The 26,884-nt window shown below is 35.4% G+C and overlaps 1 protein-coding gene across 6 annotated transcripts in view; it reads right to left on the bottom strand.

Moving 5' to 3' along the window:
- The window catches only part of DPH6 (diphthamine biosynthesis 6), a 223,400-nt gene that overhangs the window by 65,841 nt on the left and 130,675 nt on the right, over positions 1 to 26,884 (bottom strand). For all 6 annotated transcript variants that reach the window (XR_014955604.1, XM_031504994.3, XM_077784065.2 and 3 more), the window contains exons 13-14: positions 23,005 to 23,247; positions 1,313 to 1,718 (exon numbers count right to left, since the gene is read on the bottom strand). Coding sequence is in view for 5 of the 6 variants with exons in the window: in XM_031504994.3 (XP_031360854.3) it covers positions 1,313 to 1,718; positions 23,005 to 23,247 (649 nt within the window). In the remaining variant the exon portion in view is untranslated. The remainder of the gene's footprint in view (positions 1 to 1,312; positions 1,719 to 23,004; positions 23,248 to 26,884) is intronic.

The raw sequence follows: 26,884 nt of genomic DNA, 5'->3' as shown, positions 1-26,884 counted from the left end.
GTTGTAATATTACATTTATTGCTCTGTGTTCTCTTTACTTGGTAAGGGAATGAGATTCTGAAAAAATAAACACTGGGGGAAAACCCAACAAATTTGTTTGGATAGCAAGTTCTATTTAAATAAGTTAGTTAGAAATCAGCCCATGTTCAATAGACACCTTCTATTCCAGAGGATAGAACACCATGTCCTATTTTAAAACATTAATATTTCATTATTTATTCTCAAAAGAGCTCCTGCTACAAGACAGAAATCGGATATTTGAACATGGTTCTACTCTGTGACAAAAAGATGCTACCAAACTCACAACTGTTCAAACACTTTGAAGCAAAAGATTCATTCTCTCTACACTGAATTCTAAGGTGGATGGATTTCTCTTTCATGGAATCACAGGATAACCAAGATTATAGCAAAATCATATAATCCAACCTCCTACTGAAAATCAGATGTGAGATTAGAACAAAATAATCCAGGACTCTATCCTGTTTGGATTTCAGGAAGTCCAAGAACAGAGCCTTTCAATATGAGGAACATGCCTGGTAGACAGAAGAAGAAAAAAATCTATCCTAATTGTAGAACTGTAGAATTATTTGAGTTGAACAGGCTTCCAAGATCATTGAGTCCAGCTGTAAATCTAACACTGCCAGATCTACCACTAAACCATGTCCACTAAGCATCAAGTCTACTACTCATCTTTCAAATACTGCTGAAGTGGTGACACCACCACTTCCCTGGGCAGCCTGTTCCAATGCTTGATAACCCTTTTGGTGAAGAAATTATTCCTAATATTCAAACTCAGCCTCCTTTAGTGCAACTTGAGGCTCTTTCCTCTTGTTCTGTTACTTGTTACTTGGGAGAAGAGTTCAACCCCCACCTGGCTACCAGCTCCTTTCAGGCAGTTGTAGAGACTGGTGGGGTCTCCTCTGAGCCTCCTTTTCTCCAGGCTAAAACTCCCCAGTTCCCTCAGCCTGTCCTCATATAACTTACTCTCTAGACCCTTCTCCAGCTCTGTTGTCTTTCTCTAGACATGCTCCAGCACTTCAATGTCTCATTTGCAGTGAGGGCCCCAAAACTGAACACACAACTTGAGGTGTGGCTTCACCAGTGGGGAGTATAGGTAGACAATCACTGTCCTCTTCCTGTTGGCTACACTAATGCTGATACAGGCCAGGATACCATTGGCCTTCTTAGCCACCCATCCTTAAAAGCACTCCTCTAAAATATTTTCTTTCCCAATTCAAATTTGATGTAGAAGTAAAAAAGAAGTACCTTATATTTAGTATTACACGTGGTTCCTGTCATGGTTAAGTCTTACCTTTTTGTAGTGTTTCAGCATCAAATACATGTTCCTTGAAGAAAGCTCTGAAGGACAATGGACTGGCACTGCAGTCTTCTGAAAGTTTCTCGACAGCTTGTTTAAACATAGCAACTAAGTCATGAAGAAGTCTATCTAAATCAAGGTGAGAAGTAGATGATGAAACCAAGCTCAGGCGTATCGAGATTGATGCACAAGATGCAGAACTAGACTCCACAGCTTCACACTCAATTTGGAAACCCTCTGACAACATCTTCATTGCAAAATGTTTTCTTTGGAGTGGATCATCAACTACTGCAACAACATGCCATTCAATGGCAGCATCTCTGGGTAGGTGAGATATTACAACCACAGCAAGAAACCCACATACTGCAGTTTCATCATGATACATCTCTGAATCTTCAGCCTAAAAGATAAACAAAATATTGTCCATATTACAGAGTTGTAGGAATCAATGTTGCTCATATTCGATTAAAATATTAAAAAAGTACATGCAGTGCAGTTATTTCATGGAAACTGCTTTTCCCCTCAACTTTCCTTATTGGAAAGTCATCTTGAGCAATTATGAATTTATCTGACAGTATCTCCTCATTTTTGCAATCTCAAACCATTACTATGCTTGTAACATAAAAAAAAAGCTGATCATAATTTATTTTTCACTCATTCTGCAGTCAAGAGAAGTCTTTTTGCATATGGTGATTTTTGTTTGTACAAAAGATTTTTGAAGAATAAAAAAATGGTAGGAACTACTAAAACTACAGAAATGAATCAGTAAATTACAATAGGTTTTATTTTAAAAGTTGGAGTATGAAAGATTCAGTTCAGATACAGCAAAAACATGGTTCAGATAGTTCTAAACAGTACAATTACCCTGTCCAAACCCTCTTAGAAGATAGAATGTGTTTTTTTAAATAGCAGACCTCCTTGAGAACATACATTTAAATTGTTTTCACATCAACCAGAATGTCTAATTAGCTAACTTGGTCAGCTACATCTGAGTAACTGAGTTCCTTTTTTTCTGATGGTTTTAAATAGCTTTCAAATACCTGAGCAGCTGATTTTTTTTGACCGGTGGATTAGTTTTTTCTTACAATTTTTATGAAGAGACGGTATACAAGCAACTTTTAATATTAGTGACTTACACCATCTTTTGCACACAGAATATATTTTTTTTATATGCCAGTTTGCTTTTTGCTTACATTCCAGTATATACTGTTAATATTGCCCATTGCCTGACCTCTGAAAGGAAAAAATAATAACAAGGCAAACCTGTCATTTTGTCTGAAGTCGATAAGGCCATATAACTCGCAGTACCTTCAATTCACAAGCTCAATTTTCAACCACTTGCTCTCAACTTTGAGTGGAAGAAATAATGACACATTCCAGGCACTTTATTTCAAAATTCACTCACAAAATTATTGACAAGAATTTTGCACAGAATATCTTTGATTCTTGACCCTTGTAAGCTGTTTACATGAAAAATGTGCTTACTTCTATATTAACGATAGTGGAGTGCAATTCTATGCCAAACATGCAGCAATTGCTTTAGCATTTCTGGTTTTGATATGGTAACAGAAATAGGGACAATTTGTCTCAAATTGCAATCACTTCAGTCATAATAAAATCTCATGGAGTACTGTTTGCTTTCAGTACTTTCATTAGGCTAGCCAGGGCTGTTATTAAGGTAGGACACATAAATGTTATATTAGCACTTAACCGGAGCACAGTATTCTCCTCTAGGAGATGAATTCTAACCTTGTCAATACAACTCTGCTCTGAGTGCTGTAAAACAGTTTGAAAAGATGAAATACTGGAGCTTTGCACTGAGAAAGAATAAAAAAAAAGTCATGCTCATTCAGGCTTAAAGGCCATTTTGCTGGCCCAAGGTGCTGAGGTACTGGTTAGAAAAAAACAGTTTAAAGAAGCTCTCTCAGGTCACATCAAGCACTAAGACAAACTTTTCTACTTCCCTGTACTTGTCTTAGGTTGTTAAATCAATTACTCGCTATTTCTGCTTGCCTTCAGCTGTCATTTAGAATATGAAGAACTACATGAAAATTAAGGCCAGGAGAAAGTACATTTCCAAATTTAACAAATGAGAATCATTCTGTGTGGAAGACTACTCATGGTGCAGTTGTATGGTACCATAACACTCATGACATTTAACTTTAGAGTTTGCACAAAGCACAAATGATAGAGTTAGTGAGGACTAATAATCTTTCATTAGTGGCTACAGAATCATATAGAAATAAAACTATCAGTGACCTCTTCTGACTTATTTTCAAGAAATCACTGACATTTGTGTTATACTTGGATGCTGCATTTATGATTTACCTTCCAGAAATGTACAATTTTTTTAAAAAAACTGAACAGCTTTATAATAGCCTACCTAGTAAATGAGGATGAATACATAAGGTCTTCTAAAGAAATTATATCATGCTAAAACAGTATAAGTAAGTATTAAGAGTGAAAATAAAGATGAATTATTCTATTGGCTAAATTATTTTTACAATTGATTCTGCACTCTCATTAATGAGATTCATCACTTCTGACAGACAGCTGTGGTAGTTTGAATAAAAACTTGTTTTTAGAGTTCTTGCCCAAGGATACTGTTAGACTGTTCCATAAAGGAGCACAAGTTTGGTCTAGTCTTTGTTCCACAGCTTCAGAGTCTTGATCAGAAAAAAATGAGGAAGAAGAGCTTATAGCTTGGGTTATAATTTTTGAGAAAGAACTATCAAATAATTATTGGGAAGCTCTAAAATTCTTGTTGAAAGACAGAAAATCTTTTGGGGCAAATGCTGTTGAAAGCAGTGATTTCTTAAAAGTATGCATTACCTGAATTTTACAAATTTTTATGAATGTCATTAATCTGTAGGTGTAGTTGTCATCTAAAGATATTTGTCCTTTAACCCCTTTTTGCTAGCTATCCATTTCCAAATGATTTTCATTTAATGGGAAAAGTGTGTTGAAGCTTCTAATTTCCACTTTTTAGCCTTTCCATTGGATTTAACCCTTTCAAGGAACATATACTACAAGGTAGCTCTGCACTAAGAGAAGTTTGAATGTCAAAGGGGAAAATAAGGAGGTCTAAAGGTTCAATGGCTGACTGCTGAGATTATATGGAAAAGATGCTAATTCTGTACTATACTTTTACATGATCTGATTTAAAGAGGGCTGGAGAAGGACAGCAAGTAACACCTATTCTGCATGCAGGAGACACACTCTGAAAATAAATGGTTCTACAATAATGACCTTTTTTCAGGAATGGATATGAACTGGATCATCTCAGAGACCACACTGTGACAGAATTCCAATTTTGTCATGCTAGGAAATAGTAGATCTCAAAACTTTGGACAAAGATTTGGTAAGACAAGTGATCCAACTGAATCTCACATCAGATTGCCCTCAAAACATGTTTCATAATGTCTTCCCTTTGCCAGCAGGATCATCTGCTACTTAATTTATCAAAGATGCAAAAGATTGAGATCCAGATAATTTGAAAAAGGAAGCCAAGAGGCAGATTTTTCTAAGTACATGCATTGTATCTATATCATTCCATATATGCATTGTACCTCTATCATACCACATCCAGAACAGGACTACAAACATTTTTTTTAATGCATTGCTTTATAAAAACCCCACAACTCAACAAAAGACTTTTCCCACCTTGAGGAAAATACTGATATTCTTCTGCCAATACAATGCATGTTTCAATAACTCACAGGAGAAACCAAAGGTACAGAGTACATTTAAGGATGACCGAGAAAGTGACTCTTCTATTGTAAACACTGAGCAAACTGCCATGCTAAGCTAAGTGATATCTTGGAAAGTCTTCATGGACTGGCTGATACAGAATCACAGAAGGTGGCAGCAGTTAAGAAAACAAGTAAAGAAAGAAGACAAAGTCGGCAACTTTATGCCACTGTAAAAATTCACAGTTCACCAACAACTTGAGTAAGATAAACAACTCTGGATCTCTCAACTGAAAAAGGGAATACTAGATCCAAAATATATTCAGAGGAGGACAAGCATAATCAAAAGCTCTGGAGGGTCTGATTGGAAATGTTCTGCAGCCTTCTTAATGAGAAGACAGAGGCTTATGAAGTCATACATGACATAAAAAGAGTGGATATGGATAAGAACTGATTTTGCACACTTGTCTTTCTGTACTAAGAGCTATGGACCATCAAATGACATTAGTAAGAGCATGGTTTCAAAATGAGCGATGGAGGGTGACACCTACAACTCCTTGATCGAGAATGCCCTGGTTGCAGGAACTTTACAGGGATTCAAGGGGAGCCTGAACAAGTTTTTAGAACATAGATTCAGTGAGCATTATAAAAGAGACATAATAAAATTCCTAGATTATTCTGAATTTATATGTTACTAATTTATATAAAGATTGTGATTTATATAACACAATTTATTTTCTCAACTTAAATATGAATTAAAATAGTTTGAGGTTAGAAGAATATTACAGTAGATTTATGCTTTTACTGGTTTTACTTTTCACTTCTGCTTAGGGCTGCTGTTTGGAATCAAAATACCAAGCAAGGTCTACACCATGATGGTTATTACATTCTTCAATAAGCATTTATGCTGATATTAGTGGCATGTTTGGTAAAGAACTGGGATCTCTTGTATGGACTTACAGATTTTTCACAATTAGTTTCCTTCAAAATTTCCATGATTCTAAAGGGATTTTATGTTTGTCTGTGATATTTCAGACTGATTTTACAGATGAATTGCAAACACTAAGTCAAGTCGATGATTGCAGGTAACAGTTTTGAGAGCCTAAGCTTCTTCAGCAGAGGTACTGGCACCAGAATATTGGGCTGGAAGTTCAGTGTGGTTACTCCTGAGGAAAAAAGGTTCCTCTTCTCCTTTTTCCAAAAGGAGAATCACATACAGAACTGTAATGCTAGTTTTAGGGGCACATGCATATCTTCATTTCTGCCTTAACTGATAGAGACAGCATGGACACCTAAAACACAACAGTCCCAGACATGGCCAAGCAGGAGGCCATGCCACATGCCACAGGAACAAGGGTTTGGAGCTGCCTTACACTGGAGCCATCCAGACAGATTGCTCTGTGTTAACTCCTCTAAAGCAGTTCTGTGATGGATGCTCAATCCCCATCTGCTGAAGTGTACGGATATTTGGTTAGAAATAGAAAGGGTCAAAAGGCTTGACTGAATACTTGTTGAAGGCCACAGTACTACAGCTATTTAGCAACATACAATTCAGTAAATATCTAAAAATGAGAAACAAGAATGGGAACTTCCTGGACTTCATATTTTTGCCTAAACTTAATTGAAAAGGCAGATTGGTAAAAACATTCCTTAGCTAACACTTTTATCAATGTGTTTACTTCAGAAATAGCTCTTTCATATCCCAAGAAGCAAGGTGAACAACAGGGGTTGTCAGTGGGTTCCTAAACTTGTAATTAACCCTTCATAAGTACAAAAGCATTATCTGAACTGCTGCATGCATAGTACTCTCCTGAGCATTGCACTTGTACAATAAATTATCACACTGGTTCACAGTACTACCAAATCCTTGCATTTTCTGTGACTCAGTTCTTAGTAAAGATTCACCCAATTTTCATTGTGCATATTCAGAGAGCCACAAAATACTCTCATGCTAATGAATGCCTGATGTATTTACAATACTGCTATAAACCAAACCAGAATCCAATAGAATGAGTATAGTTAAATGAAAAACACTTGGCAGTAAGGGTTGTTAGGGTTGTTTCAAAAAAAAAACACAGGGTTTTGTTTTAAAGGTGCTAATCTTATAAATAGAATTCATTTTTTTTGTAATACAAAAAATAATCCAAGGCAGAACTATTAAAATTACAATGAAAACAAAGGAATAATGAGTTAAATACAAACCTATCTTCAGTCCATTGTATAAGTATTTAACTATTTTGCTTAATTGAACTGAAAAACGTACACATTTTGGCCTTTAACATTTATTATATAAATTTGTTTGACTGTCCTCCCTTTGTTCTAAATGAGAAATATTTTTTTTATTGTGTTAGTTAGGACTATGGACTATCTATCTCTCATCTGAATATGGAATCAGGCTATAAGAGGCAGAGATGAATGCATAATTGCTATCTCTATAAAGAAGTGACTTGGAGAACAAAAAGAAAGATACTGTGATGTTACTTTTAGAAGCTGAGTTTATGAAAACCTTATATGGTATGCATTATTACACCATTACAGTGTCAAGATTAATGTGCCTTTAAATAATACATTTAAAATTTCTTTTACACTGCCTGCATTAAACAGAGTGCATCAAACTCTTGAGATCCAGTTTAAGCTTTGCTAGAGTCTCTTACAACAATAGGTTTATGACTTAAAAAAGTAAAGATTCCACTAGGAAAACTGCATAAGAATAAAAATGTCAGTTCCTAAAGAAAGTAGGATAGAAGCAATTCTTTTCAACATCCTAGTTGGTCTAATAAATAGGCCACATGCATTTTTGGTATAACACATCTGAATTCAAATAATGAATACCACAGTGTTTTATAACAATAAAATTGCTAAGAATGTTCCTTTTGGAAAGCTTACAAAGATAAGAAAGTCAGACATTTAGTATTTCTTTCTGAAATAAAACAAATTATTCAGTGTATGTCAAAAAGACATTAACACAAAACTGGAAGACTAAAAATGAAGTCTTATAAATGGAATATTTGTCATATACTGTAAATACTGTATAAAATTTGTCAAATACTGTAAATATAAAAAGAAACAAGTTCTTCAGAAATTTCAGTCCTTTCTACTCACTCTTCAACATGCTGGACAAAGTGGATGTAGTTCAGTAATCGTTGTACCATGTAGAAATTATTTTGTACGATGTCAACTGAGAAACTGAGCCTGTACTTACTTTGGTGTTATTGAACCATGGAAAGTTTAAAGCAAACCAAGTGGTTATTTTTTGTAGCAGCACCTGATAGCACATTTTTGAGAGTAATTTCTTTTTTGTGTAGTCTTTAGCTATCTTTACAAAACAGAAACATGAAAAAGGAAAAAGATATAGGGTAACAAATCCAAGTAAAGAACTTAGAGGTAGTACTTTTTCCCAGGGTGTTTTCAATCAATTTTTGTAATTTAAATGGATTTCTAATTAATGTATTCTTTTGACATAATGATTATAATTCTGCCTGCGCACATTAGAAAAAAATACAAATTAAATTTTCACCTTAATAATTCTGAAAAAGTCTGCATGTAGCTATAGTAATGACACAAAATTAATAATTATATATGAAATGGTTGGCAAGTAACATGACAAGCACAACAGCTTAACTTTTCTCAGAGATGCATTTTGCAGGAGGATGAAATGACCATATCCCAAGTTATTTTAGTGGTAGTATAGGAAATTTGAAATCTGTACAATATATTGATGGCTATAATTAGGAATAGACAAGGTGTTGGGCTAAAATTTTATGGCAGCCAAGCAAATAAGTCAGAAGAAATTACCAGAAAAATTAAGTAACAACACTCTTAGGACCCAAATTGTGCAATAAATATAGAGTAAATTTGATTTATAAGTTGAGACAGCTTTCTGGTGCATAAAGGACATGTTGAAATCCTTGCAGAATCAAAAATTTCATGATGAATGGTCTCCGAATAGTTCCACTGGAAGAATAGGTAAGCATTACATAAAAAAAAAAAAGCAAAGCAAATATAGAACTCATGAAAATAGAAAGTTCATAAGAAATCAGTTCAATAACTTTACATGATCTATCGCTTATATTGCTCAAACAGAATAATTTAACAACTTGCTATTCTATCTTTTACCATGATTGTCAACAGAGGCCATGAAGTGGTATGAATTTTCATCATTTCTGTGTGATAGAAAAAAGGGTTCTGTTGAAATTTAAGACATAACCTTACAAGCTCTCTTTTGATTATATTTAGTACAGAAGGATATCATTTGCTTGTTAATCTTGTTTCTCTTTTCTATTGTTGGTTCACTGTGTTTTCATCCTTTTATTTCAGAAACTGAGAAGTTCTGACAGGATCAAAACAAAAGCAATCAGTATCACATTTCTATGAAGACATAATCAGCTTTGAACAAGTCTCTAGAACAAATCAACAACTGAAAGCCAAAGAGTGTACACAGAGTCTGCAATAACTAGGCTAACACCTCTGTTTTCTGGATGCATCAACCTGGAACTTTTCTTGCAAAGGAAGCTCAAATAATTTCTTGTTAGAATAACTTGAAAGAAAAACAGAAAATGTAAACTGGCCTGCTGAAAGATAGACACAGGCTTCTACATGCACAGTAATGGAGAAGCATCTCCTACTAAAAGACTGAGACTTGCATTTTTGCATCATTGCTCAGGTAAGTATCATAGTCTTGCTCTAACTCAGTATCTAAAAGCAGTCTTATCAGCCCCACAGACATCAAGTTTTCAACTACTCAGTGAATTTTACATCTTTCAGTCTCTCTTCAAAATACATTTCATAATTGTATGTGACAATCATGTCATGATGGGAGTAAAAGAATGATTTTAAAATTTATAATCAGTTATGGTAAGCATTTGATAATATTAAATTGAAAATATACAACACCATTTCCCCATCATTTATAGATACTACAGATATTAGTTATAGCACTGATTATTCAGATAAAAGCATGTTCAAAGTACTGCAGAGAAAGTGTCTGGACTGAGAAACTGAGAAGTGCAGACTGCAGGGCTGCCAAAGGGGTAAAATACCTGAAAGGCAGAATTAGACAATAGTACCTGAAAGGCAGAATTAGACAATAGTTATTAATTTTAAAAATGGACATGACTTTGATCTTCCCTCTTAATTACTCCCACTGATGTGTCATGAGGCAGATAAAGTCTTAAATTTTGTTTATTATAACTGATTTAGGGAGTGGGGGTTGTATTTTTTAATTTTTGTTTTATTCAGAGAACTGTTTATGGTTTCAGTACAACTCTGATACAAGTGCTCTGATACCTATACCTGTATCTTTTTTCCCTAATTCAAAGGGGTGGGGTGAAGAAAGGGTTTTCAATTTTGTAAAATCCATACAAGTCTTTGTTTGTTTACCTTACTCTGCAGAAATATTCATAATGTATACTTACCAACCTGACAAACCCTCTTCCTACTGCATGTGAAGCACAGCCTTTTCCTTCTCACCCTGTGGCATAAAGTATTTGGAACTCCTAAGGTCTGATATATTTTAGTGCAAGTATACTCACAGAGTTCGAAATAGGAATTTCTGGGTGAAATGTAATGGTCTGTGATATACAGGTCAGAATAAATAATCTAATGGTGCCTTCTGGCTGTACAAGCCACTCAAGCTATGAAATCAGCTTTACTCAATACTTCTACTCAGCCTTTCTACCAGCACTGAAGTGCCTGAACTCTAAAATCCCACACTGAGAAGGCAACCATCGTACTCATTATGGCCTTTAACATCCCTTGCTGATAGTTTTAAATTTTTAAACAGCCCTACCTGTTGAGCTTCCTTTTATGTGTTCTCATAGTTACAGATATAATTTTGGAAGCAAAATATCTAAACACCAAGCATAATAAAAATGAAATGGGTTAAAGCTTATTAGCAGTAGGGAGCAGATGTAGCAAAATTCTGCCAGTTCCCCTACATTTCCTCCCCAGCAGGGATTTTCTGTCAAGCTGTGAGTTAGCTCTATACACTAATCCAGGCTGCTGTTGCTGCAATTGTACCTTCCTATACCTTGCTATTGTACTAAAAATTCACTTTGATTTTTGATTTCTTCCTTCTTAATAATAATATTTAAAGCAGTTCCTGCAGAGCTAAATGTAAATTCAAGCACCGCATGCTAGATGCTCAAAAGGGCATGAAAATGTAAAATTGATAAGAAAATAATTACATACCGAAAAACTGCTTTATTTGCTTAAAAAATAGTAACTTTCTCTAACTGAACTAAAGGTTCCTGAGCCAAGATGTAACCAGTTAATGACTGAAGTTAAGATCCTTGAAATACCTCTCAAACATACATCATTCAATATATCAGTTACAATGTGGAAAAAAAAAGATAAGTATTTAAGGAACAAAGTCATAAATTGATAGTAATACAAACTGAAAGCAAATGAAGCATGCCACATGAAACATGATCACAGACTGTCACTCTGAGGGTTTTTATTCTTCAGGTGTAGTGTCAAAAATAAGCACTTAGGAAAAAGAGTTGAACTGAAGTAAGGATGTTCAAGATGGAAAGATTTCAGGTGAAAATAACTGCAAGTGTGTATCCAAATGGGACAGAAAATGAGCAAAGTTAATGGTCAAAATCTACTTTGTGGGCATTATGGATAACAGACTTTATGATAGTATTTGAATTTTGGATACTGATTGCAAAGACCTTTTCTTTGAAAGTCTGCTTCCTTCTGAACTTTGACAATGAGTTCTGAAACCAATTTTCAAATCAAGTATCAGCTTGCACCTCACATATTCTAATTACATCATCTATTTATCTGTACACATACAGCACTGCAAGCTACTCTTGTCAAACTTAACTAAATGTTGTAGAATTTTGTAGAATACAAGGAAGAAAATTTTGATGCTGCAGGAGGCAGAAAAAAAACAATTTGAAAACTCTGGTGGCACTACTAAACTTCCACTAACTGTCAGGCTCTCTCTCATTGCAGTAGCCACCTTGATTATGCAATCAAAAATCATTTCATAAAATCACAGAATGGCTTGAGTTGGAACCTTGAAGATCATCTAGCTCCACACACCCTGCCTTGGGCAGGGACACCTTCCACTGGCTCAGCCAGGCCTTGAAGGGACCTCTAGGCTTTGAAGGGACCACAATTTCCATGGGGAACCTTTGCCAGTCCCTTACCAACCTCATGGAAAATAATTACTTACTAATACCTAATCTCAATCCACTCTTTTCCAATCAGAAGCCATTTCCTCTTGCCCTGTCACTACATGCTCTTGCCCCACCTTTCCTTAAGTTCTTTCAAGGTACTGGAAGGCTGCAACTAGGTCACCTCAAAGCCCTCTCTTTTCCAGGCTGAACAATCTTAATTCTCTCTGCCTTTCCTCACAGGAGAGGCTCTCCATCCCTCTGATCAGTTTGGTAGTCCTGCTCTGGACTTGCTTCAATAGGTCCATGTCCTTCCTGTGCTGAGGACTCCAGAGTTGGATACAGTCCTTAGGAGGGGGTCTCACCAGAGCAGAGCAGAGGAGCAGAGCAGAGCAGAGAAGCAGAATCTTCTTCAACCTGCTGGCCATACGTCTTCTGATGTAGCTTAGGATATGATTGTTTTTCTGGCAAGCAATTTCATTTTGAATATGGTGCTTTTTCGTACACAAATTTTTACTGGAAAATATATTTACATTCCATCTTCTGTATATGAATATTCTTGAGGCAAATACTGTCTTCAACAGACTAGTCAGTTACTTTCGTTTTTTAATACGGTATGACTGTAAAACAAGGTTGGTAAAATGGTATAGCATATGACTATTAGGGCTTCACATGTCTTCTATTTTAACTCAAGCCCTTTACATTGACCAATAATGTCCTACATACAGTTTGGAATTTGGATTTTGCAGGACCAGTTTTGTCCCAGTTCAGTGTTACAGAAGTCAAATTCAGGTGATTGTAATTCAGGCAATTTCTTAAAATCTATTATAATGGGCTGCCCAAAAAGTTAGGAAATAACCTCACCCCTGCTCCAGTTTTTATCATCAAGCATGAATCTAAATGATATATAATACAATATAATACTTTGGTGTCTCAACGATGTCCCCTCCTTGCTGGGTATGGGTAAAGCAGGAGAAAGAGGAAGTCTTGATGCTATGCAGGCACTGTCCAGTAACAGCCAATATTGGTCTGCTATCAACACAGTATTAGCCACAAATTCAAAACACAGCACTATAGGGGCCGCTGTAAAGAAAATTAACTCCACCCCAGCCAGACCCACTGTGAGAGAAAGTTCACAATAACCTACAAGGTCTAAGCCAAATTTTAGTTAAATATGTAGCCATTTTCAACAGACCCTGCAATGAGCTATATGGAAAACAAATTTGTTCTTCTGAACATGAAATGTCTCACGGATTACTACTGAAATATATAATGGGACCTTAAATCACACTCCTGAAAGCAGGTGACTCCATGAACAGAAGATTAGAGTGGAAGGTTTTCAGTAAATGGCCTTTAAGTGACATATATTAATATATATCCTTGTTAAAAGTTGTTATACTAAGAAAAAAAATATATTCATGGATTTGCTTGTAATGTGTATATATATATGTCTATATGCATATATTAGTATAAGAGTTGAGAGTGAGAAAAATCTGTAGACGTGTATGTCTCCTCCATGCAGCTCTGCAGAACATGCACAGAGGGACTAAGAGACTAAGCATTACTGAGTTTCCATCTGCAACTCACACAAACACTCATTTGACAAATTACAAGTATCCTTTACCAAAATCACAATCTTAATTAAAAATGGTTGACAATTAGTATTTTCTTCAGCTAACAGTTACATTATCCTCTTTCAGACTTGATGCATAAAGACCTGCATAATATTAACAATGAATAATGTCCAAGATAAAATCAAAGTTGTATTTCAAGTGTTACTACCTGTGTTTCTGGTGTTACATCCAAAGGACTAATGAGAAGTGAAAAACTATCATATCAGCTTGATGTATTTTTATTTTTCATCAATGAAGCTGAATAAAAACAGAGGAAGCTGAAAGTGATTACTCATTGCTAGCTTGTATGCATGTAAATGGATATTGACCAGGGAGCACTGCTCATTTTTACTATGAAAAAATTTAAAGAGGCTTCAAAATAAGATAGCTCACTTTCACACTGTCTTACATGCTTTTTTGAAAGTGGTGTACAGGAAAGGATAAATAATTTTTGGGTTAATTTGGATTTATGAGTAAGAAAATTAAAACCTATTATCAATTTTGAAGACCATGTGATATTCTTCTGAGAGGAGGACGAAGAAGAGGAAATGAAATCATTATTATGATCAGCACACAGAACGAGAGATGAGGATAATAAAGTACTGAAATTTATTAGGATCCTTTGGATCATACAATAAAATAGTAAAGAAGTACTTCCACTGGAAGAACAAAGATGTTTTCCTGAGTTAATTTCTTTTTTTTTTTCCTCCAAGTTCTCCAATTTTTATGGTTGAGCATGGTGTCATATGGTCTGAGATATCCCTTTGACTGCCTCTTGCCCACACCCAGTCTATTCACTGGGGTGCTGACTGAGAAAAAGCCTACAACATCAGCATGTTAGCCACAAATCCAAAACACAGAACTATAGAGGCTCTCATGAAGACCCAGGAAGACTCTGCACACAAGTCAATAGCAACAGGAATGATTTTCCAGGTCCTGCATAACCATAACAAAGAGGATATTGCCCACAGAGAAGGGTTTTCAGTATTTAAGTTTGACTAGTTTCTGAGATCTGAGTTTTCTGACTTTTACATTGACGAGACAAATAAAAATATCCTCCCTGGAAAAGACCAAGATCTAGAGTAGCTACTTAGTATTGAATATCAAACTACTTGTTGGAAGCAGTAAATTGGAAGGGATGTTTGTGGTCTGAAAGAGATTAACCTGCTACAGTTTCAGGAAGGATGAATAGTTAGCAAGACAGTTTATGTAGGTTGAGGTGGTAGCATGGTTCTTCTTTCAGTCCTGATCAACAGGATTACCTCATCCAAAGAAGAATAAAAAACCTTTGAAGCTGATGAAATCCTGAAATTCTATCCTTTATTGTGGGAATTTAAAGGGTCCTACATATAATTTGGACTACAGTTTAATAGGGAAGTTTCCTGAGTGAAAGTTGGACTTTGATCACTTTTCAGCCAAAATGGCATTCATCCCTCTATAATGAGGCAGTGACAACAGGTACTTGGTTCAGGGATGCAACTCTGTTAATGGCTTTCACATCATCACACATCAGACTTTTGATCAGAGGTTGTGGCCTAAGCAAACAGTGGATGCCTATATGCACTCTTGCATCTTAGCACAAAAGTGACAGGCTCAAAACAGAAATAATGTTTTCAGCAAAGGAGATGAAGAATCACTCAAAAGCAGTCTTATAAGAGAACTGCTTCAGGGGAAGATCAGTCAGTCTGCATGAACCAGGCTATTTACCACCCTGAATATCCTGACATGAATTTCTTCACTCTGACTACCTGAAAAACAACATTCAAATGCATGGATATATTACCTGTAAATGGCAAATAAGCTAGTGTAAATCAGTTCATGGAAATCACAGAGTTATGCTGACTTATACTGGTATCTGTATATCTCCATAATCACAGAAGAAATGCTCACCTTTCTGATTTTCTATTGTTCTTATTTTTTATATTCTAAAGTTAAATTTATGCATACTCTTTAGACTATTATGCAATCATATGATTTTTATACACATATATTCAATTTCTAAAAATAGCTTTAGTTAAAGTCATGTTATTTTAGTTGACTATACTAATTTTAAAACATTTTTAAGGCTCTGCTAATGTTACAAATACAGTATTATAATATTTTAAGAGAAAGTTCAAGTGGCAAAGCTTTGACCTCCCACTGTTGCCCAGTGTCAAATGGCACACTATTTCCGAGGACCTCTGGATTTCCACTATCTGCATTTGATCTGTGTTAAATATTCTCATTACAGTTGCTCCAAATGAATAGAAAAGCTTTGCCTAATCTGAACACAGGGGAAATGAAATACACTGGGCAGGAGATCAAAGACACACTAGTACTGCGCAATTTAATACACTGTGTTCTGAATGTGGACCATAAAAGAAGCCTAGGTTTATGTATCAAACTGTGGAAAATGCAAAATAGCATCTAGTTGAAAAATAGGTGTTATGAACCTGATGGGACAGAAAAGAGGAAACAGAAACATGTGTATTCTTCATATTGAATTTTTGATAGGCATAGGTACTGGCTATCAGCAATGGTTTTCAAAAATATTTATCTTATTTCTAGTGATATTACAAATCATATTAATTAGCCTATGTGAGATTTTACTGCAATGCAAATGTAGCAGTGCTCTAATCTGTCATTTTACCTTTATAATGCTTGTTTACTTCTACTACTCATTGTTTGGCTATTTTGATCAAGAAACTGATAAAAGGAGACTAATTAAGTTAACATTACCTATAGTATTATCTATAGGACACAGAATTTACAACAATTTTTTGAAATCTAACAATTGCATTAAATAAAGATATTAACCAATATACATGATGAATTAGACAAAAAAGTGTACCTGAATATTACTGGCTTAGAAACATCTGTTCAGAATGGTGAAAAAATATTTCTCACAGAAATCTGGGAAGGTTTTTTAATATTCAATTTTAAGTTTTATAGTAATTTTCTCTATAGGTAAAAGAGGATCTTAAACCTTTGTCCAATCCTTTGCAGCAAGAAAAATCTTCAACTTTCACTATTTCAGCATAAGCTAGTTCTGTTGTACTTAGGATAATGCGTTAGAGAATGCATGAATTTTATTTAAATTCATGACAGTCTGTATACTTCAAATAGCACAGGAATGTCTGAACAATGCACAGACTGCTGTTACAGATGCATAATGCCATTCTAAAAATGACTGCCATGAAAACACACTAATTACTCCAGGAAACAACTGCATATAGCTAGACAGATTCTTGTTTCACAATTTAACTTGTCTGTAACTTGGGACCTGTACATTATTTTTAAGGCAAAGTGGAAAGATACATGAAAGCACCAATGATATTTACAGGAGTGTCAAAGAAGGTACGATGCAGGGGCTCCCTGGAAGGGGCCCAGTGTCCTAGATGATTGCTCTTAGATATATTTAAAAAAATCCTAGTTTGGGTGTACTTACATTTTTTAAAATCTAAACAGTTGTTAAATCTGGTCCAAAAGGTTTTAATTTAGATTTTGAAATTTGGCATCAAGCTACCCAAGTGCTGAAATAAGTGTGGAACCCATTCACAATATATATCAGATAAAACACTGTGAATCTTTTTTCCATCACTTCTGCATTACACACTATTAAGATACACATTGTCAACAATCTGACTGGCATTCCTGACAGAATGAAAGTCAACTGCAGCACTCTTTGCTGGATTTGAAACAATCATGGGATCACAGCCACTCATCCTAAATTCTCACCATGAAAAAAAAGTAAGCTTCTGTCAGAAGAAGATGGGTTGGTGAACTTTTAAAGTTTGCAGAATGTTTGCTTGGAAAATTATAGGTGGGAGAGTACCAGACAGCTAAGGTCCAAATGGAAGCGGTGTTATAAAAGTGAAAATATACATTTTTTTTATGTCACAGGAAGTATTTCACCAAGTAGATTTTTCATTACTGGGTATGGAAAATACATTGGCAGTTGTCTATTACAATAACTAAAGGGGAACTGATCTATAATATCAGATTAAAAAAAAAATAATGACCTTAATGCTATTAATTAAATATTAGTGTTGTTACATTAAATATTATCTTTCCATGCAACTCAGTCTTCTGATCTTAACAAAATATATTGTTTTCACTGTCTCAAAATCTCCCTTCACCAATGTTTTGGGTTCACTTACAAATACAACCAATTCTAAACTTTCTGTTGATAACATGACATTGTGTACTAAATACACTGAAGTATTTCCCTATAATTTTTTCTTTTTATAACAAAGAATTCAGAGATAACTTTTCAGAGAGTTCTGGAAAATCTGCCTCCAAGTTTTGCATATATTTCATCCAACCAAAATAACTGAAACTAATCTTAAACATTCAGAATTTTATAAACAAATTTATTTCAAAAGCAGCAAACAGCCTCGGAATTTTTCAACTAGGAAGTTAATTTGCACTTATCTCACAGAAAGAATTAATTCACAGTACTTCTCCATGGAATATACAACTGAATAACAACAGTCTAAATGAGTATTTATTACACAGTTTATCCAAATTTATATATTTTATTAATCTAGCTATACCATGTCTTGCCGGAGATGTAAAATAACCCGAAAACACAGCAGTTAAGCAAGCTGGAATGCCTGAAATCTTGAGACAGCACAGCATGTTTCTTCTCTGTATTGGTGGGGATAACAAAAGGAAGCAAAACCAAGCATTCAGAGGTAGGAAAAAAAATGTAATTATGATCTTGTCATCTCAGCCTAGCGGAATCTGTTGTATAGGCAAAAGTACAATGCACCACTTGAAACAGACTAACAAAATACTACAGGGATGTCTCTGCACAGAAAGCCCATGGGCAGGGGAAGGAGAAGTTAGGGTGTAGACTCAGCTCCCAGTTAAATATATTAGGATTACTGTGTAAATGGTACAACTCAAGCCCTACTGAATAAAGTGAATTCACAAAGTAAATTAATAAAATTTTGCAGGCACAGTCACTGTTATATCATTATACAATAATTATTTGGAATATTTCCATCTATCAATAATGCCATCTGTCCCACCCAATACAAATGGACTACAACCCATCTGGCTTACTTTTTTCTATTGATTACTCTGCTGAATGAGTTAGCAAAACCGCTTATAAAATCATCATATTACATGACACTGTCATTAAAAGATGTGAAGTAAAGAAAAACACAAGACAAGACTTAATTGGAAAAGTGTCAGTCCTTCTTCCAGAAAGTTTTAGCAATGCTTTAAGATTTTTTTTTTTTTTTTTTGGTCACTTAAAAAAAGCACCAAGAAGACACAAAGCCCAAAAACCTCCTAAATGCTAACTACTGGATTAGACCGAAATTGTTCTAGCACATAACTGCTACTAGGTATGCTAGAGAAGGTCCCTCCATTTATCTCCTCAAGAGTCAGAATGTCCCTAAGTATGCCTGGCAATCACAAAGAAACTATGCAAATAATGTAACTTAAAAATAGGGTGGGAGAAAGCTGATGATGGCTGGCACTTGTATTTGCTAGTATTTGCTAGTACTTGCTTCCCAGTAAGTCTTCCTAGGTTTTGAGTTTGATTATTTGTTTGCATAATTGTCTTTATGCTATTTTTGCAGCCTCTTTTTTTTTTCTTTTGATTTTAACTACTGCTTCCCTTAATTATATTTTAATTTCTCCAGCAACAAAAATGCAGTTTTATGCACCTACAGAATAAAATGCTAATTTCAGCTCCTTCACTCTAAATCTCAATTTTTACAATACCTTTTATGTTTTAACAAGGAAATCCCTTTTGTGTACATTAAAAATGTCAATCCAAAGATCCTTAGCCCAGTGATTTAGATGATGCTCTTCTGAGGGAACCCTTGGTGGGGTTGTTTTCTTATCCTTCCCTCCCCACTATTTTTTTCCTTTCTACTACCTTACATCCCTGCACCAGATTTCTGTTTCCTCTGTCATCCTGAATGGCTTTTCCAATGATGCTGCAACCCAAAGTGACACATGAAGGAAGAAGAGAGAGGAACAGGGGCTGGATTCCAGCTCTAAGGAACAACCCTTGATGACTGTGGGTAACAGGAGCTCAGGGGGGCTCAGGGGGTTATACTGTAGGGTTGAGCTGCAGGAATGATGCTGGGAGCACAGATACTGAGCTGCCATAAGGAATGAGGGAAATCAGGATGATGGTAGTAGAAAGGAATTGTGTAAGAAGGAAGGAATGATGCTTGAATAAGGAAGGGACCAGAGGCTGGGTGACTTTAACCACTCAGATGGCGCTAGAGGATCCAGCCTGCTTACTGTTTGCTCTCTCTCTTACAGTCCCCTCCCATCCTCACTAGAACACTCCTCTGTTAATAATATATTAAATGTTTCCTCTGGAAAAATGAGATTATTCCTAAATATACCTTTTATAATTTATTTTTAAAAATTGAAATTAATTTAAATATAATCTTTCTCTTTGTAACTCAAGAAGTTCCTAAAAGACAATTGTAACTAGCAACATTAGAAGAAGTCTTCTGAAGTCCAGCTGTGTCTGACCCTGTGGCCTTAAATCAAGCTTTGAGCAACTGCATGTCCACATCCAGCTCTTATGAGTAAATATTTTGTGCTATAAAAACATATCCAGAAAACAATTCTCATACTTCTCTTTATATTATGTGCTGTTAGGTCCAATTTATCGGTGTCCTAAACACTTTTATATAATCTTTTTATGCTTTAGTTACTACTGCCATCAAACGTGTAGAAGGATTCAAGGGAAGTTGCCGGACAGTATTATTAATTCATGTAGAAGATATTTACCAGGTATCACCACACGACAGAATGCTAAATTTCTCATGGTCTAAAGAAAAACAGCTTTGTCAGTTCTGATGCATATGATTTAGTCACCATTTTAAATACAATTATTTTAATATGCCATTGCTTTTCTACTAAATACAGAACATTCAACAAACAGAAATAGTCTAAATCCCATATTTAAAACATAATCAATTCTATGTTTTATGATATATATATATATATATATATATATAACTTACAAAAAACGAGTTCTGAGCTGAACTGTTTTATTTGCACAAACTCCTTTTTTCATGTATGACAGAAGGAGAACAATTTCAACTGAGAAACCATTTGTTCTTATTAAGTAATCTGTAGGTTACTACTGGTTCAGGCCTTTGGCCACTGCTTAAAATAGAGTTAAAGAATAATAAAATACATTTGGTCTGGCTGACTTAGTTCACTTGGCAAAAACAAACTATTATGTCATGTCATGGTATGCAACAGAACTGTCTGTAGCAGCACTGGAATACCAAAACCTGAACAAAACCACACAGGTAAGGAATACGCCTTCAGAGTAAGGCTATCATATTGTGTCTTCCACAGAGAAAGGCAGTATCTTACAGGATCTGGAAGGCTGCTCCAAAATAAAAACTGTTTTCACTGGTACTATGGAATAACTGAGACAGAAGTACAACTGAAGAACAATTTTTCATTTTTCAATACAAAATTTCTGTTTTCATTAACAGGACAACTGTATTTTCAGGGCAGGGTGATTTCCCCCTCTATTCCCTTGTAACAGAACTATTTGAAAAGCATTTTTCTCTGCTTTGCTTTGAATATAAACCCCTTCTAATCAAAAAATATACATATTCTGAGGAAAAAAGTTAATTCCTCTTTCTGAACCTCCTAGTGACAAAATTAAAAAAACAAGAACATGCAGCTGTTAATAACGTCTCACTCCCATTTATATTCAGGTTTTTTCCAAAGCGTTTTTAGGTGGTGTTGTGGCACACATTATCTAATAGGTTCTTTTTCTTTCTGATAGTTTCATTACTGAATTATGATCTGATGAGCACAGCATAAGACTGATCAATATCCTAGAGGACTGCCTCATTGCAGGATGTTTTTCTTAAAGTTTCCTGAAACCTGCCAAACAGCTATCACTACACAGGCGTACATGTGAGCAACAATTTTTTAAGCTACGGCTTGAACATTCGAAAAGGAACATGCAACTGATAGCTCAAAAGTTAGCAACTTCATCTGTATTTTTCAGGTAGCTAAAAAGAAATGTTTTAAAAATGCAAGTTCTGCCTAGTCATCTTAGTAAGTGGAAGAAGTAAAGGACTTGATAAAGACTAGCTGCTATGCATAACAACTATGGAAGAGCTAAAAGACTGTATATGGAAAAAGGATAAATTTCAAAGAATTGGCAAACACCACCAATCTGTCTTCTAATTTTATATATTGCAAATCAGAAAGCAGAGAGGGTTTGTGGCCATGGTATGTTACTAATAGGTCACAAAACACAAATGGAAATTTATTTAAATAAAACAAATTGAATTCAGATTCAATACTGAATCTGAAACTGGTCTTGGAGGAATAATAAACATTATTTAGGAGTGTTTTTTGTTAGTAAATCAGGTTGACATATGTAAGCATGTGAGTGAAGTCTGTATCTTTACTCAGGAATACACTTGTGTAGTGCAGAGACTGGAGACAAAGGTAAATAGAAGGGAAGTTTCAGGTGTCTTTTTTCTCCTAAGAAAATATTTATATGTTCTATGCTTCTAAGCCTCCAGAAAACACAATAATGAGGCTATATTAAATTATACAGCAATTATGCATTTGGTTTTTATGCGTTTGGTTTTTATGCACTGGGGAGAAGTCATGTTTTATTTACAAGTTTTGTGGCCACTATCTTTTAATGCTGTCTGGGGGTTCCATGGCTATTTTAAGAAAAGGGGCACATACAAATCAGGAATTATTATGGCATCATTATAAATCACTGTGCAATTTATTATGCTGTTAATCAAGGCTTAACCAATAGACAGGCGTGTCCAGATGTGGTCTTAGAAGTCCAGATGAATATAAAACAATAATGAGCAGTAAATTGCTAAACTCAATTATCATAACAATATTGTTTGTAAGCAAGTGAGGAAAAAATCCTCAACAGAACAATTGACAAAAAGTTGAACTAAAATGCCCATTTCTCATTATGTAAAAAAAATATGGACAGAAGTAATTCAAACGAGGTATTGTTCACATTTTTGTTAAAGAAATTGACTGTTCTTTAAGAGTTATTTAACACAATGCTTTGGGGAATTAAGACAAAGTTAGTGGTGAATATAACTTTCTATTAAGCAGTTTTCTTTCTCAGTTGTGCACAACCATTTATGAGCCAGAACATAACAGCTCAATCAAACCTTTACTTGAACCCCTCTGAAATGTACTGCAAAAATGCTGATATTACTGCAAGACTTAGAAAGGAAAAAAAAAAGACAACCCAGAAAGAAGAAAATGGATAGGGCAGCTACCTTTTTGCATTCTCCTAATTTCTTCTGCCATATGGAGTGAGCAATAGGAATGCTCTTGCTGTTGGTTACGTAGCAGGTGGCTGCGATGACGTGGTGGAGCGCAGTCTTCTGGCTCATGGCTTGCAGCACTCGCCCAACGTGCTGGAGGGAAAGGCTGGCCTCTGCACGTATGCCACCCCTAACCAGCTGCATCGTGCAGGGTACCAGAGCAATCTGTCCAGCACAGTAGAGAACATCACCAACCTAGGAGAGAATCAGATAAGTATGTAAAATTCTGGGAGTTTATGGAAGACATGGGAAGCACCTTTCTCTCTTCCAGCTGGTTTCTTTCAATAGTACTGTAGTAAAAATGTGGCGGACCCCAGTTCAGGAAAGAAATGATGATGTCTGGCTCCAGATCAGAAGGCTGAAGGATAGCTTTATTAAAACTATACTATATTACATTAATTAATATACTATTTAAAGAGATACGATACTATTCTACATACTTACTTCTTACTTACCTAACGCAAACTCGTGACTCTCTGCTGAGAGTCCGAGACACAGCTGGATCCGATTGGTCATTGAATCCAATCAAGCAATCACTTCAGGTAAACACTCTCCATACCACATTCCACATGGGGGAAACAAAGGAGCAGAGATAAAGATTGTTTTCTTTTCTCTCTGTGCTTCTCCAAAAAATCCTGAGAGACAGAATTACGTCTCTCTGTCCAGAGAATGTGAATGTCACACAGTACTGTTCTTTGCCATCATTTGTTACAAACAGAGCAAACACGTCAGCCTAAAGGTAATGCATGGATGTATGTGTCAGCTCAAAACAATAATCTCATGCAGACTGTTATAGCTGGATCACACTGATGCCCCAACATGGTTAAATATGCTCTTGTTTTCTTTTGAGTGATGATGCACATTATCTTCAATGCTATTTTTTAATCTTCTATGTCTTAAGCTTTGTTTTATACAAAACCATATAAGAAATTATCAGTACACACCTGTAACAATTTAGTAAACTAATTTAAAAATACTGTAAAAATATATTATCAGAACACCTAAATGACTGTGTATGAACAAAAAGCAATGTTATTCCACCAGAAGGTAAAAGCAAAATGCAGATTGAAAATAAAATGCAGAAGAATGCTACTTGAACAAAGAGATGTTACTTGAACAAAGAGATGGGTCACCTTTTGAAAATTAATGGACTTTATTGGGTGGCCAGATTTACTACTGCAATGCAGATATTTTGGGCTTATTTTTCAAAATCTTCCCAGCAACACTCTGAAGACCTACTTTTTTTTAACAGCAGCCAGCAAAGGAAACATTTTTTCTTATTATTCAGACATCTCAAAGATTTTTTTTATAAAATCTTAATGTAAACATCAAAACTTTTCATCATCTTATGCTGCACTTCTCTAGAACATCTGTGCATGTCCTAATCAGTGAAACAGTAGATTTTATTCACTATCAAAAGAAAACTAAGTATAGAAGTGGGAAGTAAGGTGGGCGTAAGCAGCCTTGAAGTCAGCACAGGAAAAATTTTGCTAGGAGTAACGACAGAGAAAATGGACTGTGGAAGGAATCCTTCGGAAGAATTTTGCAGAACTTACTGTATAAACTGTAAAAATTCCTCAGAATTAAGAATAATTAAAAAAGAAATCTGTGTCCTAGAAGACATGGCAATCAAACCATGTGACAGACCCATATGCAACTCCAAATCTGTCCTCATAACTGTCTGTGTCTCACAAAAGACTCACACATGTAACTATTGGAAGAGTATCTTATACAATTTGGCATACAAGTTCTATGATTAGCAGCTGAAGAGGGGGAGGAAGCAGAGAGGAAACAATATATCAACTGACACACATCAACTATTCAAATAGTTTAAAATACCTTAAATACTGTTTGATAATGCTGTATATAATCCTGAATTTGGAGAAAAAAATATATGAAAGCAGTATTTCAGTTTACAGGAACAAATGGTCTTTTTTTCTTTTTTTTTTTTTACAGTGCTATTTTAAAATATGTGCCACTGAACAAGGGAGTCCAGCCAGCTACCAAGTGGCATACTGACAAGATGAGAAACAAATTCAGAAAGATATGATTCAGAGGGGCACAGGTTTGTTTTTAAAGCAAACCATTCATTTTCACCTCTGCAAAGTGAAATCCATGCATCAGTCAAAAACTCCAGTGCAGGTAGTTTAGACTTCTACAGGAAAAAAACCCCACACTGATGGTATTTCTTCCTTTTTATCCCCTGTTGAGCTGCTGGTTTTCCATGCATCACCCATGTTAATTATTAGGTAGACAGAAGAGCTGTTCAACCAGTTCACTTCCCCTATTCTTGAACAGATTGTTTGAGACATAATATGAATACTAATTAACGATAAAATATCTGTCACTGTTTTGAAATACAGACCAAGATAGCACTTTCTTTAAGTATCCTGGACAGTTCTGATACAATTAGCCCCACTGGTCATAAGCAAGGTCATAAAAAAATCTCGGAAGGATTTGAGCAAAATTGGCACCACTTTTGGCTAAGATTCAGTGGGAATCTTGCAGCTTTTTAAAAACCAATTGAAAAAAATCCCTCTGTTCCTAACATACTTGTTTGTATCTTAAGATGCAATTAATTGAAAAACAATGTTTCCAACAAGCCACCATGTTATAGAAGGGTGGATGCAAGGGGAAAAGGGGGAAAAGGATAAAAAAATGGCCACAGATTTGCAGCAACTGTATTTTGGGGGGACATAATTTAGAATAAGGGAAGGAGGAGGGGTATCTCTCTTCTCTGTCCCAGTGACTCAGTCATCAAAAGCAAGCATAAATAATCAGCAAGGACAAAGCAGCAAACCAGTACAAACACTGTTTTAGCAGATTTCAAGACGTTGTCTTTGGAATGTTTGAAGCATTATACAGAAAATTGCTAGCAGAGTAAAAGGCATTTAAAACAGGGAAGTCATCATACTATCTTGTTCACAGTACTGAAATCTTACAAGAGGAGCTGTCACAATGTATGGTGTCAGTACTTGTGTTGTGAAAGTGTTCTGCAAAACCCTGCTAGAACCTTGCAACAGCTTATCTTTTTGGAGCACTTACGAGGATAACAGAAGATCTTTCAGGGTGTAGACTCACAGTGTATCCGGCCTGGCCGACTTGCATTATACAGGAAACTCAGCATAGAAACAAAACTACACTATAAAGGATCCATATTGATCCTTAGAGGATCCATATGTATACAGTGGATGTCTCACTGGTAATTTAATTTTTGCTGCAGACCATACACATATTTCCAGTGTTAAAATTTAAATAAAGACTTGAACCAAAGACAATCCTGAAAACTCAAGCTTCATACTGCTGAGATGCTCACTTGTACAAGTTTATTTCCAGTATTGTTTCACAGCAGTAAACAGGTTATAAATGAGGCCTCATGTGATTCCAAATTTCTTCTCTTTTTATTTTCATTTGTATCATTGCAAGTAAAATGCAAGGTGAGTCCTTGTAAGTTAATATAACAGTTTAGCAGCTGTTTTGCTCAGTCAGCACAACTGTAAATAATCAGGGGAGTTCAGTGGATAATCAGAATCTCAGAGGATACAATGCATGCTCTCACAGATAGAAAGCTAAGAGATTATTTGAGAGTTACTACTTTTCACAGTGTAGCTATCTTACAGGGATAAGTATAATTAGACCTAGGGCATGGCTTATACCAATAGAAAACTGTATAGTAGCTTTTTTTTTCTAAGGTGCTTTCATGTATTAGAAAACAGAAGGAAAGCATCTATGGTATCATGGAAAGTCAGAAGAACTGACTTTGTGCCACTTGTAACTGTTTTATACCATTAAATTTTTTTACCAGTATTTTCAGTTACCAAAAGGACACAAC

The sequence above is a fragment of the Lonchura striata genome, chromosome 5, assembly GCF_050655825.1.
Source record: "Lonchura striata isolate lonStrDom1 chromosome 5, ASM5065582v1, whole genome shotgun sequence".
Taxonomy (NCBI): Eukaryota; Metazoa; Chordata; class Aves; order Passeriformes; family Estrildidae; genus Lonchura; species Lonchura striata.
The sequence above is the reverse complement of the archived record's forward strand: the minus strand, read 5'-3'. Positions and strand labels throughout refer to the sequence as shown.